Source organism: Xyrauchen texanus, chromosome 6 (assembly GCF_025860055.1).
Source record: "Xyrauchen texanus isolate HMW12.3.18 chromosome 6, RBS_HiC_50CHRs, whole genome shotgun sequence".
Taxonomy (NCBI): Eukaryota; Metazoa; Chordata; class Actinopteri; order Cypriniformes; family Catostomidae; genus Xyrauchen; species Xyrauchen texanus.
The window spans coordinates 43289937-43304984 of record NC_068281.1 but is presented as its reverse complement, the minus strand read 5'-3'; the positions used below and the strand labels follow the sequence as shown (position 1 = coordinate 43304984).

Here is a 15048-nt window from a genome sequence, read left to right as displayed (position 1 = left end):
AGACGGGGGAGAGTCCTGTTGGGATGCTATTTTACTTTGTAAAGCTACATTACTTTGTGAAGCTGTAAAGTGCTGACTTGACTAATTAAAAAGTCTTACCTTTGTTTGGAGCAACCTGCCTCCCGTATCCTTCCTACGCAATCCTCCACAGTGCAGTAATCTACTATAAACTGCCACACAAACAAGCTTGACTGATTGTTGCTAAGAAATTGCACAATAGGCATATTGACAATAACAATAACACTTTATTCCATATTTCATCCATTCTATTAAGAGTTTTTGACTGGTTAAGTTTTAAACACATAACACTCTAGTAATCTCTTATCAAGTAATTCCATTTTTGGAATTTACACAAATTTCATATGATAAAGAATGTTAAGATAAAGTTTGCTCACTTTGACAACTTTGAGCAATTCTTCTTTATATGTCTTCGTAGTGTACTTGATATGCCAAAACTCTTTCCACATGAAGTGCAGTGGTATGGCTTCTCTCCGGTGTGCATTGTCATCTCGTGACTTTTGAGGTTGCGTGGGGTAGAGAAACTCTTTCCACATGAACTGCAGTGGTATGGCTTCTCTCCAGTATGAACTCTCTTGTGTGATTTCATGTTCGCTAGCATAGTGAAACCCCTTCCACAATATGAGCACTTGTAAGGTTTTTCTCCAGTATGAATTACTTGGTGGATTTTCAAGTGGTGTAATAGGAGAAAGGCTTTACCACACTCGGAACACACATGTGCTTTCACACCTGTATGTATTTTTTGGTGCTGTTGCAAATGGCCCAGCTGTGAAAAACTCTTTCCACAGACAGAACAGAAGTAAGTCTTCTCGTTTCCATGAAGGGTCAAGTCAAAAGGGTTCTCTCCAGTGGGAATTCTCATGCGATTTTGAAGTGTATTTTTGTCTGTTAAGCCAGAGTGAGAGCACTGATGATTTGTGAGTGTTCTTGCCTGGTTGAAACTCTTGCCACACTGTGAACAGTGGTGTAACTCCTTTTCTGAATGAACATTTCGATGCCTTTTTAAGCTGCTTAAACATGAGAAACTCTTTCCACACTGATGACATATGTAAGGCTTCTCTCTAGTGTGAACTCTTATATGGATTTTAAGGCTTTGTTTATCTGTTGAACATTTTCCACAATGACTGCATGTGAAAGGTTTCTCTCCAGTGTGAATTCTCATGTGATCCGCAAGGTTTTCTTTCCGTCTGAAACTCTTTCCACACTGAGTGCACGTGAAGGGCTTCTCTCCAGTGTGAACGCTCAGATGCCTATTAAGGCATCCTTTTTTAATGAATCTCATTCCACACTGAGTGCATGCGAAAGGCTTCTCTCCAGTGTGAATTCTCATGTGATATGTAAGCTGTCCTTTGTCTGTGTAACTCTTTCCACACTGAGTGCATGTGAAAGGCTTTTCTCCAGTGTGAACTCTTAGATGCCTCTTTAGGTTTCCTTTTTTTGTGAAACTCTTTCCACACTGAGAGCATGTGGAAGAATTTTCTGCTTTTGTATTTTGTTTAAAATGTATTTCAGTCTGTGAGTAACTGTGAAATTGTTCTCCAGTTATGAAGTTAGCAGATTTCTGAGAGTGATATTTCTCCTCTTCACTTTCTTCATTTACCTCCATCAGGTCTAAAATTAACAGATAAAATAGTCAAATACAAGTGAAAAATAGAAAGCACCTAAGAAATACTAGAGAAATAGTAATAAGCAACAGATGAAGTTTTAATGTTCATGTGATATTTATTTTTAAGGTTAATTTATTCATTCTCATGTTCAGTGCTTTATCCTGGAATAGGCGACATTTGTGCCCACCCTTCCGATAAATACATAGTATCTTAGTGCAGTGTTTCGCAACTCTGGTCCTGGAGCATCCCCAACACTGTTAATTTAGCGTTTCTTCCTTATTTAACGCACCTAAACTCATCAGCTTATTAGTTAAGGCTCCATGAGCAGAATTGTAGTACTGCAACAACTAAATTATAAAATCAACAATACTCAATTATGAAAATCAAATGACAAAGAATTTCATTATCGATTAGTTTGATTTGTGTGGCATGCACAGAGAAGCTCTGTCAGTGACTTCACTTACAATAGTGAAAAATGTGGAGCATGATAACTAATTTGAAAAATGATGGAGGCAATTTGAAGCAGAAAATAACTCGCTCCAAGATGTCCAGCACAAAGGAGCACTTTTAAAACACACACATACACACACTTACATTTTACTGTTATTTTCTATGTTTTATAGTGTATAAGTGTTATGAATACAAGGTGTGCATTTCCATTATGCAAACCTTTTTGCTTTTACAACAAGCTAGTCTCCTTTAAAATTCAATAGGCAAGCGACCATTATGGGGTCAAAATCACATCAAATATATTGCAGTCGCAGATCAAACATGTGTGAATAAAAAATTAAAAACACATTAACAACTATAAGATAAATGGAATCAAAATCATCAGAATTGCAAACAAAATAATGTTTTCCTTTTATGTTACTCTAGGTGCATCCCAAACTGCACACTTCTGCACTTCTTCTATGTCATTTTGGAGTGTAAGTAGTGCAAGTAGTACATTTACACTACAAATGTAACAAAAAGTGTGCTTTAAGGGCTTTCCAAGACCTCAAAAAATAATTGTGGACCCCCAAAATTCTGGTTCATCCTTGGGAGCAATTTCCAAACGCCTGAAGGTACCACGTTCATCTGTACAAACAATAGTACACAAGTATAACCACCATAGGACCATGCAGTCATCATACCACTCAGAAAGTAGACGTATTTTGTCTCCTAGAGATGAATGTAGTTTGGTGCGAAAAGAGCAAATCAATCCCAGAACATCAGCAAAGGACCTTGTGAAGATGCTGGAGGAAACAGGTAGACAAGTATCTATATCCACAGTAAAACGAGTCCTATTTCAACATAACTTGAAAGGCTGCTCAGCAAGGAAGAAGCCACTGCTCCAAAACCACCATAAAAAAGCTAGACTACAGTTTGAAAATGTACATGGGGAAAAAGATTTAACTTTTTGGAGAAATGTCCTCTGGTCTAATGAAACAAAAATGTAACTGTTTGGCCATAATGACCATCGATATGTTTGGAGGAAAAAGGGTGAGGCTTGCAAGCCGAAGAACACCATCCCAGCCGTGAAGCATGGGGGTGGCAGCTTCATGTTGTGGGGATACTTTGCTGCAAGAGGGACTGATGCACTTCTCAAAATAGTTGGCATTATGAGGAGGGAAACGTAGATATCTTGAAGCTACAACTCAAGTCATCAGCCAGGAAGTTAAAGCTCTGTCACAAATGAGTCTTCCAAATGGACAATGACCCCAAGCATACCTCCAAAGTTGTGGCAAAATGGCAAAAGAACAACAAATTCAAGGTATTGGAGTGGCCATCACAAAGCCCTGACCTCAATCCGAATGAAAAAGTGTGTGCGAGCAAGGAGATCTATAAACCTGACTCAGTTACACCAGTTCTGTCTGAAGGAATGGGACAAAATTCTAGCAACTTATTGTGAGAAGCATTTGGAAGGCTATCCCAAATTGTTTGACCCAAGTTAAATAATTTAAAGGCAATGCTACCTGATAATACTAAGTGTATGTAAACTTCTGACCCACTGGAAATGTGATGAAAGAAATAAAAGCTGAAATAAATAATTCTCTCTACTATTATGCTCAATCACACAAGTTGTGATCCTAACAGACCTAAGACAGGGAATGTTTTCTATGACTAAATGTCAGGAATTTTGAAAAACAGAGTTTCCCCGTCTGTTGCTCACTTCAATGTTGTGTCGAAGAAGCGACACTAGGGGTTTCTCTTGAGAGCCTCACGCATCTCTGAACTTGAGATAAGGCCAATGAGAAATTGGCTGACAGAATTCGCATGTCCCGCCCCCAGACATATGGGTATAAAATGGAGGGAAATGCATCTGTCCATTCAGAAATTTTCTTCGGAGCCGACCGGTTGTGTGATCAGTGAGCTGCTATTCACAAGACTGTTCACTTCATCTCTATGAGCGTACGGCGCATATCAGCGGCTTTCTCCTCCTCTGCACAGAAGTGCAGCTTTGCCCCTGGGCGCTTCGACAGTGTTTTTAAAAGAGAATGTTTTCCTAAAAGAGTTTATTTCTCTAAAAGAGCAATACACAGCTGGCATGAACGTCCTTTTCAGGACGTGTCTTTTTAAAGATGTTTTTCTGCCCCGGTGTAGTTCCTGGATGCGGTTGAATTTGTCTCCACTTCTGACGGCCATAAGAGCTGCCTCGTGTGCCTGGGCTGCGATCACACGCAGGCAGCATTTTATGAATGGTTCATGTTCTCAGTGCGAGAATATAGCCATGGCAACGTTGCGGTCGCGGCTTTCTTCCCTCAAAACGAGAGAAAGCCACTTCAGCCTGTGCCTCGCCTCCTTCCTACGGGATTGGGGCCCGTGTGGCTGGCTATGAAGGCGATTTGGGGCATACAGCAGTCTTTGTTTCGCCGGGTAAATCCCCACAAACCACCTGCTCCCCAGCACGCTCGTTTTGCTTCCGTCCGGGCTCGAGGTGAGTGCAGCTCGCCTCATGGCCAGTCTGTTTACTCCCTCAGAACCCGCGAGCTGGATGATGATTTCGCCGCTGCATCGGAGAGCGTCACAGCGGCATCTGATGCTGATGACTCGACTGGGCTGCCACCTCCGGGTCTGCTTGTCCATTGTGAGCCTGACGTGCAGATGTCTGCAATGCTTGCCAGGACCACCGTGAGCACGGGGCAGGACCGGAACCCTCCGTCCCGTCCCACCCCTCACCCCTAGACGATTGGTTCCCAGGTTAGGGCGCTGCTCACAGCCACGTACCCCTCCCCCGGTTCCTTTCTTCCAGGAGGTGCACGACGAGTTGAGGAAGCCGTAGAGGGCACCTTTTACTGCCTGAAACCGGCTTCCTCGCTCCTCACTACCCTTGACGGTGGAGCAGCTCCAAGCGGTCTCCGCCCTGCATGCCATGCCACAAAGCACGCTTTCTTAAATGCCTGGCACAAACTCCTGTTGAAAAAATCCTCACGCAAAGACATCTTAACTTGCGTCCGGCATCGAGATTGGTTCGCAGCGGTAGACCTGAAGGACGCGTACTTCCACGTCTCTATCTTGCCTCGACACCGACCCTCTCTGCGGTTCACGTTCGACGGCCAGGCATATCAGTACAAGGTCCTCCCCTTCGGCATGTCCCTGTCTCCTAACGTCCTCATGAGGGTCGGCAGAGGCAGCCCTTGCCCCGACAGAGGAAGTGGGCATTCGCATACTCAACTACCTTGACGAATGGCTCATCCTGGCCCACTCGCAAGAGTAACTCTACGCCCATGCACCTTAGCCGCCTAGGGCTTCAGGTCAACTGGGAAAAGAGCAAGCTCTGTTCAGAGCATCTCTTTTCTTGGCATGGAGACTCAGTCTCAATGGTAGCACGCTTCACTAACGAGTGCGCAGTCAGTGCTGAAATACCTCACCTTGTTCAAGCCAGGCATGGCGGTTCCTCTAAAAACATTTCCAGAGGATCCTGGGGCATATGGCATCCTCCGCGGTGGTCGCGCCACTGGGGTTGATGCATATGAGACCGTGTGTTTATCACGCATAAATGTGCACGTACCGTGTGTTTATCACCCCTGTCTGCCGCCAGATTCAAACCCTGGATAGACCTCTGTCTACAGCAGGTGTCACGGTGCATCCTGGTCAACACAGACGCCCCCAAAAAGGGTTGGGGCGCCATGTGCAATGGGCACGCACCCGCTGGCTCCTGGAAATGGCCCCCACTGCGTTGGCACATCAACTGCCTAGAGTTTCTGGCTGTATTTCTTGCCCTACGGAGGTTCCTCCCACTAATTCAGGGCAAGCACGTCTTGATTTGTTCAGACAGCACCGCGATAGCATACATAAATCGTCAAGGTGGCGTGCGCTCCCGTCACATGTCACAACTCGCCCGCCATGTCCTCCTTGGAGCCAGCAGCGGCTTAGATCCTGGGCAGCCTCAATACGGCAGTGGACGCGCTGTCACGACAAGGTTCGCTCAGCGAGAGTGGAGGTTTCAGCCCCAGTTGGTCCAGCTGATTTGGGAACGGTTCACTTCCCAACAGACCTCCCACTGCCCGCTCTGGTACTCCCTAACGGAAGCTTCCCTCGGGACAGATGCACTGGCACATGGCTGGCCCAGGGGGCAGTGCAAGTACGCATTTTCCCCAGTGAGCCTTCTTGCACGGGTGCTGTGCAAGGTCAGTGAGGACGAGGAACAAGTCATTCTGGTGGCCCCCTACTGGCCCACTCGGACTTGGTTCTCGGAACTCGTGCTTCTCACGACAGCCACTCCCTGGTGAATTCCCCTGAGGAAGGACCTCTTTCTCAAGGAAGGGGCACCCTCTGGCATCCGCACCCAGACTTCTGGAAACTCCACGTCTGGCCCCTGATGGGATGCGGAAGATCTAATTGGCCTACCACCTGCCATCGACACAATCAACCAAGCCAGAGCTCCCTCTACCAGGCAATCTTACTAATTTGCAACAAGTGGCGCTTGTTCGCAAATTAGTGTTCTTCCCGGTCTGAAGACCCGCAGAGATGCGCAGTTCAGTTTGTGCTTTCATCCCTGCAAGAGAGGTTGGAGGGGAGGCTGTCCCACTCCACCTTGAAGGTGTATGTAGACGCTATCTCGGACCACCACGACGCAGTGGACGGCAAGACCTTGGGTAAGTGCGACTTGATTATCAGGTTCCTTAAGGAGGCGCCGGAAGTTGAATCCACACCGGCCAAGCCTCTCGGGCCTTCAGAGACCCCTCTTCGATCCGCTTGACTCAGTTGAGCCTGAGGCCCTCTCCTTAAAGACGCCCCTCCTGATCGTGCTCGCCTCCATCAAGAGGGATGGGGACCTGCAAGTGTTCTCTGTCAGCGACACCTGCCTGGAGTTTGGTCCGGCAGACACCCATGTCATCCTAAGACCATAACCAGGCTACGTGCCCAAGGTTCCTACGACCCCCTTCAGGGACCAAGGAAGTGAACCTGCAAGCGAAGCTGCCCCGGGAGGAGGCAGTCCCAGCCTTTTTTCATCACTGCATCACTGTGTGCGCTTTGCATACTTATGTGGACTGCATGCAGAGCTTTAAATGTTCTGAGCAGCTCTTTTGTCTGCTTTGGTGGACAGCAGAAAGGGAACGCTGTCTCCAAACAGAGGCTTTCCCACTGGGTCGTTGATACCATAGCATTGGCCTATTACACCCAGGCTGTGCCCACCCCTTTATGGGTTCTAGCACACTCGACAAGAAGTGTGGCATACTTGTGGGCACTGGCCAATTGCACCTCCCTAGCAGACATATGCAGAGCAGCAGGCTGGGCAATACCTTTATGAGATTTTACAATCTCAGGGCTGAGTCGGTCTGGTCCAGTGTTTTCTCAGGTCCGAGACGGTAGAACTCGGTAACACAGAACAACTGACCGAGTGTACCGCTTGCACAAACCACCTTTCCCCTTCCACTGAGGTGATCATCTGCGCACTTATCCCAGGAGATCCCACTAACTCGGCTCCCTGGATGACTCCTCCCTAACCCTATGGTCTGCGAATTCAGTGGAGGAATTCCCCGACCAGACCTCAAAGTACTCTGTACTAGAATAGGTGCTCCACAGGTCGGGCCCTTGTGTGGACTTGTCCCCCTGTGTGTATTTTCCGCAGTACGGCCCCCTTGCGAGCAGATCCACGTCTTCCTTGGGCAGTCACCACTGCCCCCGGTCGCCGTGTTTGTAGCAATGTGCAGTCTGACACGGCCTGTCACTTTGGCACGCAACTGCCTGCCAGCACCTGCGTCAGCAGCGCACGTACATGGTTCAGCGCATGCCGTGATTAAAATTGGACCCCTAGTGTTGCTTCTTCGACACAACGTCAAAGTGAGTGACAGACGGGGAACGTCTAGGTTACTATTGTAACCTCCGTTCCCTGATGGAGGGAACGAGATGTTGTGTCCTCCTGGCACAACATGCATTTCCCTCCCTTTATACCCGTATGTCTGGGGGCGGGACATGCCAGTTCTGTCTGCCAATTTCTCATTTGCCTTTTCTCAAGTTCAGAGAAACTTGAGCATGAGGCTCTCAAGAGAGATCCCTAATGTTGCTTCTTCGACACACGTCTCGTTCCCTCCATCAGGGAACGGAGGTTACAATAGTAACCTAGACGTTAAATGTATTTGGCTAAGGTGTATGTAAACTTCTGACTTCAACTGTATAACTGCATTAACATTAAAGATGTAACACCAGGGTGTTCCTTTAAAGATGCTCGACATGCAAGATTTGCTTTAGCAGAGCGGCAGCTCCGGCTCCGCATATTCCACAAGAGAGTGCTTCTGTATTGACTCATTTTGTGCTTTTGTATAATTCCCTCATACTTTGTGATCTGCAGTACATCACCCAAAGCTGCATGTAAATCTGGACTATGAGCTGTGTTTTCTTCCTCTCATCATCAGAGTTTCATATGATCTTATGTTACGTTAAATGAGATCAAACGACTTTATCTTTACATTTTACACTTTACATTTTTTATTGTCAACGTTGTCAATGTCAACTAATCGTTTCAGCCCTACTGTAAGTAATGTCCCTGATACTATGAATGTTTTTTTCTACACCCACTAGGGGTGTAACAGTTCAAATTTCTCACGGTTCGGTTTGTATCATAGTTTTAGGGTCACGGTTTTGGTACAGTTCGGTATTTGCAATGTGCAGATTTTTTTTTTTAATTTCCCAAATTAAGAATACTTTATTTGGTAACAAACACGTCAACAGGTTATCCCTGAATGAAAATCATTGTTTTAAAGGAAACATAGTTTAACTGGTATTTGTAGTAAAAACATAGTAACCACAAAATCATTTAACTTTGCTAGTAAAATGGATAAGAGGGATGTTGTTACACGGAAAACAAAAGGGAGGGTGTGCAGTTTCGGCTCATCTGCTCATCATGTTGTGCGCCATCTTTCCCCGGTGATTTTGGCGTAAATGATCATATGTTGATGTATTACCAGTATACGGCACTCGTGTTGAACAATAACTGCAAACTGTGCCTGTTTTGAATACGTTTTTTGGACCATCGCTGTTGTAACTGACTGTAAAATCATACATTTATGCACTTTTAAAGCACTCGATTTACACTTAAGGACATCACTGAGCTTGGGATGCCCATAATCAGTGTTGTGCCCTAGATTTAAGCTCTTATTACCTCCCTTGTGTGTGTGTGCAAGTGCATTTATCAGTTTTCTTATTACAGGGCTTCCCTTGCTGTCCACATATCCCCCAGAAATACATACACGTAGAAGTTCAATTTGTTATATGATATGCATTTTTTGAATCAGTGCTGTTGCATAATTAGAAAATGTGCAAATAATCGTAAAACCGGTAACCATGATTTTCTTCTCAGACGGTAATCTAACCGCCAAATCATTTGGCACAATCAGGACCCTTAGCATTATTATACATTATTTTCAGCATTATATGCAGTTTAACATATTACAGTCATCTGCAAATCCAGTGCAGATTCACTCGTGTTGAAAAGACTCACTGTATTGCATGCGCTTACATGGTGAGAAACTATCTAAAACACTTCAAAAACCGGCACACATGACCATGACATCCATGAAAGCACAAAATTGATAACATTGAAACTGAAAGCATGGTGTGATGTTCCACGAATTTAATCAAAATGATTGGGCTCCCTTTCTCCATTGTGATCGGTTTGACTGACGCGGATGTCCGCGTGTGCTCCTTGCTCAGTGAAGTTTAACGGAGACTCGTATGTGGTAAAAACAAACATTTTGAAAAATACGCACCTGGTTCTGAATTCATAACATGTCTACATTATTAAACAGAAAATAGCGGTAAAATGTAAGTCATGTGCTGGAGATAAACAACTCTTTAAGCGCATCAAATGGCACAATCACTCTGTAAACGCACCTGATGCAGCATCCGCTCCACATTAAACTGTATAATTATTATGATCTTCTTTGAAGTGGTTATAAAGTGCTCTTGGGCGCTGGATAACTTTGGTGTTTTACTTATAACTTGGCAGTGAAGTGACGTCACTGACGGGGCTTCTCCGTGCTCGCAGCATATATCAACTAATCGATAATGAAATTCATCATCAATGATTTCCATTATTGATAATAATCGATTAGTTGTTGTAGTCCCATTTGTTGTTGAGTCCACCTTAGCAACTGTTATTTTTTTCTATATTTCTCCAGTTTATTTGTTTTAATTTTACGGTTCCTAAGATTGTATAACAGCATCCACCAAATCTGGTGAACTTCCAGAAGCTTTAATGTTCCTAAGCATCCGATTAATAAAAATCAAGAATGGACACCAACCTCTTTGTTCCTCAGTATTTTCATTTTGTTGTCTGAATGATTCTGAAATACAGATGTCTTCACTCTCATCTTTAACAAACTCCATTATTACACCTATAAAAGAGATGCAGTTCAAAATAATGAATCATGATTAATCTCCTGACTTTTAAAGGTAATAAGTTGAGTTTTTCTTTAATATCGACACCAGTCAGGGGTCCAGTGCAGCAGAGCTCTTAACAACCCTTTATCCTATTCTCTTCCCATCACTCAATCAAAACAGCCACAATAAATGCAGTTATGAACAAACACAGATTTTATATTTCTCATTATCCTTAAAAACTGCCCAAAAATACAAATCTGCACCAATAAAATAAAAACATTACCCACTCTCCATACACCAGTGGTTCTCAAATGGTTTTGCTGCAGAATCCAGATTTGACATTGGACAAGTGGTGTTTTATCAAACTAGGTTTGTTCATAATTTTCCAGTTTAAAGGCATGTATCAAACAGCAATATTTTTGATGTCAACAACAAAAGATACAGGAAATTTTCTCTCCCAAAAAGTTGATGAGCCTAATTATTTATATGACGCTATTATATTTATTATCCAGTTTATTTCCTAAAAATTGAGATACATTTTTGTGTTAGGGTGATGGAATTAGGCAAGGCAAGTTTATTATGGATTGTCGACATTCAGTTAACCATTCGATGCACCACTATTCCAATATCAAAATCATTCTTCAGTTATTCTACACGTGCAACCTGATGAGCTTGATGAGTTCTGACAAACTGTCAGATTTTGGGTTAGTTTTTCACATATAGGATGAGTTAGGGGCAGTTTAAATATGCTTTTGTGTGCATCAGTAATAAAGGTCAGTAATATATATATCTCTCTCCCCTATTAAATATTCTTATTTAATGCATCGCAATCTCAACTGTATTATGTACTGCATTAAACAGACTCAAACTTCTTAACAACCTAAAACACCAACTGAACCTATCACTTTGTTAATATTACGTAGTTTGACTTCGCAATTGCATCCATAATTTATTTTACTGCCGTAATTTATGTGATTTACATTTAAAAAAAAAAAAGTATTTGGTAATTTAATTCCACATAAAGTTGTCGACATGTTTCAAAAGTAGGCTAAAAAAACATTTAATGTAGACTTCGGCTAATGTTAGTGTTCCATTAAAGCACATTGAAGTTTTTCTCCTTGTATTACGGGTATTTATCTTTTCTTTAATAAATCTTCTGCAGGCATGTTTGTGATATTCAATCATTTTCCCCCCTCATTTAAAAGGTTTTAATTCTAAAGGAAATGAATAGCAATTTTGAAACCTGTATAATTCATGACCACTCATGTGAGATGAAGAGTTCAGTCATATCAGTAACATTATAAAAGCTCTTATTGTACATGAGGCAGGGGCCGTAATTTTTTTTGCCATGGAGCGAACACGGAGAGGGGTTTGTCTCATCTCGGAGTTTGCAGTGAGTGAGGAGCGGGAAATGGAAAACCCGGAGAGGAGCTGGAGTGATTATAGTATGCACTCACATACTGTGATCCGAACAGACCTGCGACACACCAGCTGAGAAACACTGTAACACGGTACATGTTTTATATATACTTTTACTAATATGCACTTTTTATTAGTGAAATTACAAAAACTTACAATAAATACTATTGTAATGTATTAAAAAAGTCGATCATCTTGGGTGGCAAAAATGTGTTGCATTTTTACTCTCCAAAGTTGGGACTTGTTGATTATAATGATTATTTTACTGTAAATGTAACTTCTAAAGAATTATGTTAAATATTAGCAGTTACAAATGTTCATATAAGAACACAAAGAAACAATGGGTAATTAAGAGTAATACATCAGGAATAAACCAATTTCTAAACTATTAAGGTGACCGTCGCATAATTAAATGGTTTGCTACTAATAGTCAGCAGGGTCGCAAAAACCTGTTGAGAAGAAAAGGCGCAAAGGACTTGAAGAATTAAGCGTGAAACCACCAGAACCCTTTAGCCTCCAGTGCCATCAGAACAGCAACCTACCTGGGTGCTCCAGAAGTACAACGTATCAGGTTCCCAGAGACTTAGGAAAAAGAATGCCCATACTCTGCCAGCCTCCTCATATCTGGTAGTTCTTATGCTCAAATCTGTTCTGCCAGATTGTGAGCAACCACTTTAACAACAAGCTGTGGGTTTAACACTTCCGGATGTCAAGGCATATGTTTGAAGAACTGTGAGCAAAGGTCTTCACTAGGCCAATAACATCAAGCTATCGCACACTCATAATGTGCAAGAATGGTAAAAAAAAAAAAAAAACGGCATAATTGTGCACAAAACCCCCCAAAACAAAACAGTTTCCATCACCATAAAGCCCAAACTCACCAAGACAAATTCCTTGTAATTGTGTTAATACATGGCAATAAAGTTAATTCTGATTCTGAAGTATACTTCGGTCATGTGCGCATTAATTAGTGGGTCCACAAGGTGGCAACACTCACAGTTGAGCTGTTGACTGTATGCAGACACTGAGCGTTCACGTCAAATCGAAGTATACTTTGTTCTTAATGTGCATTTTAACTAAAGCCAATGTTTAGAAAATCCACCTCCTCTTAACGCATCAAATTTTAAGCGCATTTTGAGAGTTAATTTGCATGCTAAGCATTTCCATTCAGGATATGTTCTGCGTAATCTAAAAATTTGCATAAAAATAGTTCCCAGCAACTGACTGATTCTATGGATGGGTGACTCATGAATGTAATTGAAAAGAAAGTTGCAATAATGGCTAATGAATATTTTGAATTGCTAAAATATGTTATTTGTTTAATGTTGAACATAGTTTTTTTTTTTTTAATTATTTGTTAAAACATCCTTGTTTACTATTACATTTTGAAGGGGAGAAAAATCCTTTAATATAATTGCCTAATAACTGTGCACTCAAATATTTGTTGTTGTAATTCGCCTGATAAAGACAAAAAATTATTATAATTATTATTATTTTTTTTTTAAGAAAATAAAATGTGGGACTCACTGATAGCATTGTATCTGTTCAACATTAAAATTAATAATGAAAAACAGAAATTGCCAAATAATTATGCACACACTAGGCAGAAATCACATGGCAGTGACTTCAAAAGCATCTCAATCAGATCAAATGTATACCTTGAATGCAACCTCTGCTACATGCATAAATGTAAAATCAGTAGCATCATTAGGCATAAACAATGCAATCCCAATATAATTAGGATGAATGTTCACAGACTTTGTATGTTTACCTTATAAAACACTTGACTCGCATCAAAGGAATAACAGCAGCTTGAGCATCATTCAGTAGCGCAGTGCTCATGAAGTCGCAACAGGACCGTCTTCTTCTTTACTGTTAGGCGATTCGCATTTCATGTGCATATCGCCACCTACTGGCCTGTTGTGCAATCACGATTAACTTATTCAGACATCAGCTGGCGCTGCATGTTCAAGCTGTTCTAGCTTTAACCTCATGATCCAGTGTGCAGAGCATAAATTATTTTTAAGTCCCATTCTTGCACATAAATGCAACACTCATTTCACAACAGGTGTAGCCTACCGTTTACATACATTTGGTGGCCAAATGTTTGAAATAATGTACAGATTTGGCTGTTTCAGAAGAAAATTGTTACTTTAATTAACTAAAGTGGCATTCAACTGATCACAAAGTATAGTCAGGACATTAAGGCATGTATATGGCGGGCACTTAGCCAGTCCCTCTCTGTAGCAGCAGCAGAAAACAGCGTGAAAACAAACACTCTAATCACACCGGTGTGATCGTACGCCCCTGGACTCTGGAATGATCAAACCACTGTGTCAAAGGGTTAAAGGTCCCAGCACACACATGTAAAAGTGTTTCTTTTTTCTTTGCTCCGAGCCAAAAAGAAGTTTGAAACAGCGTAACATCAACATACTGTTTCTGAACATTCAGGCACCGGCCACACCGCTGAAGGAGTTGTTAAGAGGTACGTTTAAACAAGAAGATGCTCAACACTTATTTCATAAATTAACATGACACCTGAAATTTAGTTCAGGTGCATCCCATTTCTCTGGATCATCTGTGAGATGTTTCTACACTTTGAGTGGAGTCCATCTGTGGCCAATTCAATTGATTGAACATAATTTGGAAAGGCTTAGACCTGTCTACATAAGGTCTAACAGCTGAAAATGCATATCAGAGCAAAAACCAAGACATGAGGTCAAAGGAACTGCCTGCAGAAAGAATCTGATGGTCACTCTGGTTGAGCTCCAGAGATCATGATTGGTGATGGGAGAAACTTGCAGAAGGACAACCATCACTGCAACACTTCACCGATCTGGGCTTTATAGTAGAGTGGCCAGATGGAAGCCTCTCCTCAGTGCAAGACACATGAAAGCCCACTTGGATTTTGCAAAAAAGCACCTAAAGGACTCTCAGACTTTTTGGCCTCAATTCCAAGTGTCATGTTTGGAGGAAACCAGGCACCGCTTATCACCTACGCAATACCATCCCAACGGTGAAGCATGGTGTTGGTAGCAACACGCTGTGGGGGTGTTCTTCTGCAGCAGGGACTGGGGGAATGGTCAGGGTTGAAGGTAAGCTGAATGCAGCAAAATATAGAGATATATAGTTGGTGCAATGGAACAAGCGTGTCCCGTCAACTCTATCAACTACACCGTGTAGCCCTGCGATGGCCGTG

At 42.5% G+C, this 15048-nt stretch overlaps 1 protein-coding gene across 1 annotated transcript in view; it reads right to left on the bottom strand.

Annotated features, from left to right (window-relative positions):
- Positions 1 to 15048, bottom strand: part of LOC127645731 (zinc finger protein 721-like) — a 73200-nt gene that overhangs the window by 30380 nt on the left and 27772 nt on the right. The window contains exons 8-10 of the mRNA XM_052129393.1: positions 13377 to 13390; positions 10352 to 10444; positions 396 to 1629 (exon numbers count right to left, since the gene is read on the bottom strand). Of these exons, the coding sequence (XP_051985353.1) occupies positions 396 to 1629; positions 10352 to 10444; positions 13377 to 13390 (1341 nt within the window). The remainder of the gene's footprint in view (positions 1 to 395; positions 1630 to 10351; positions 10445 to 13376; positions 13391 to 15048) is intronic.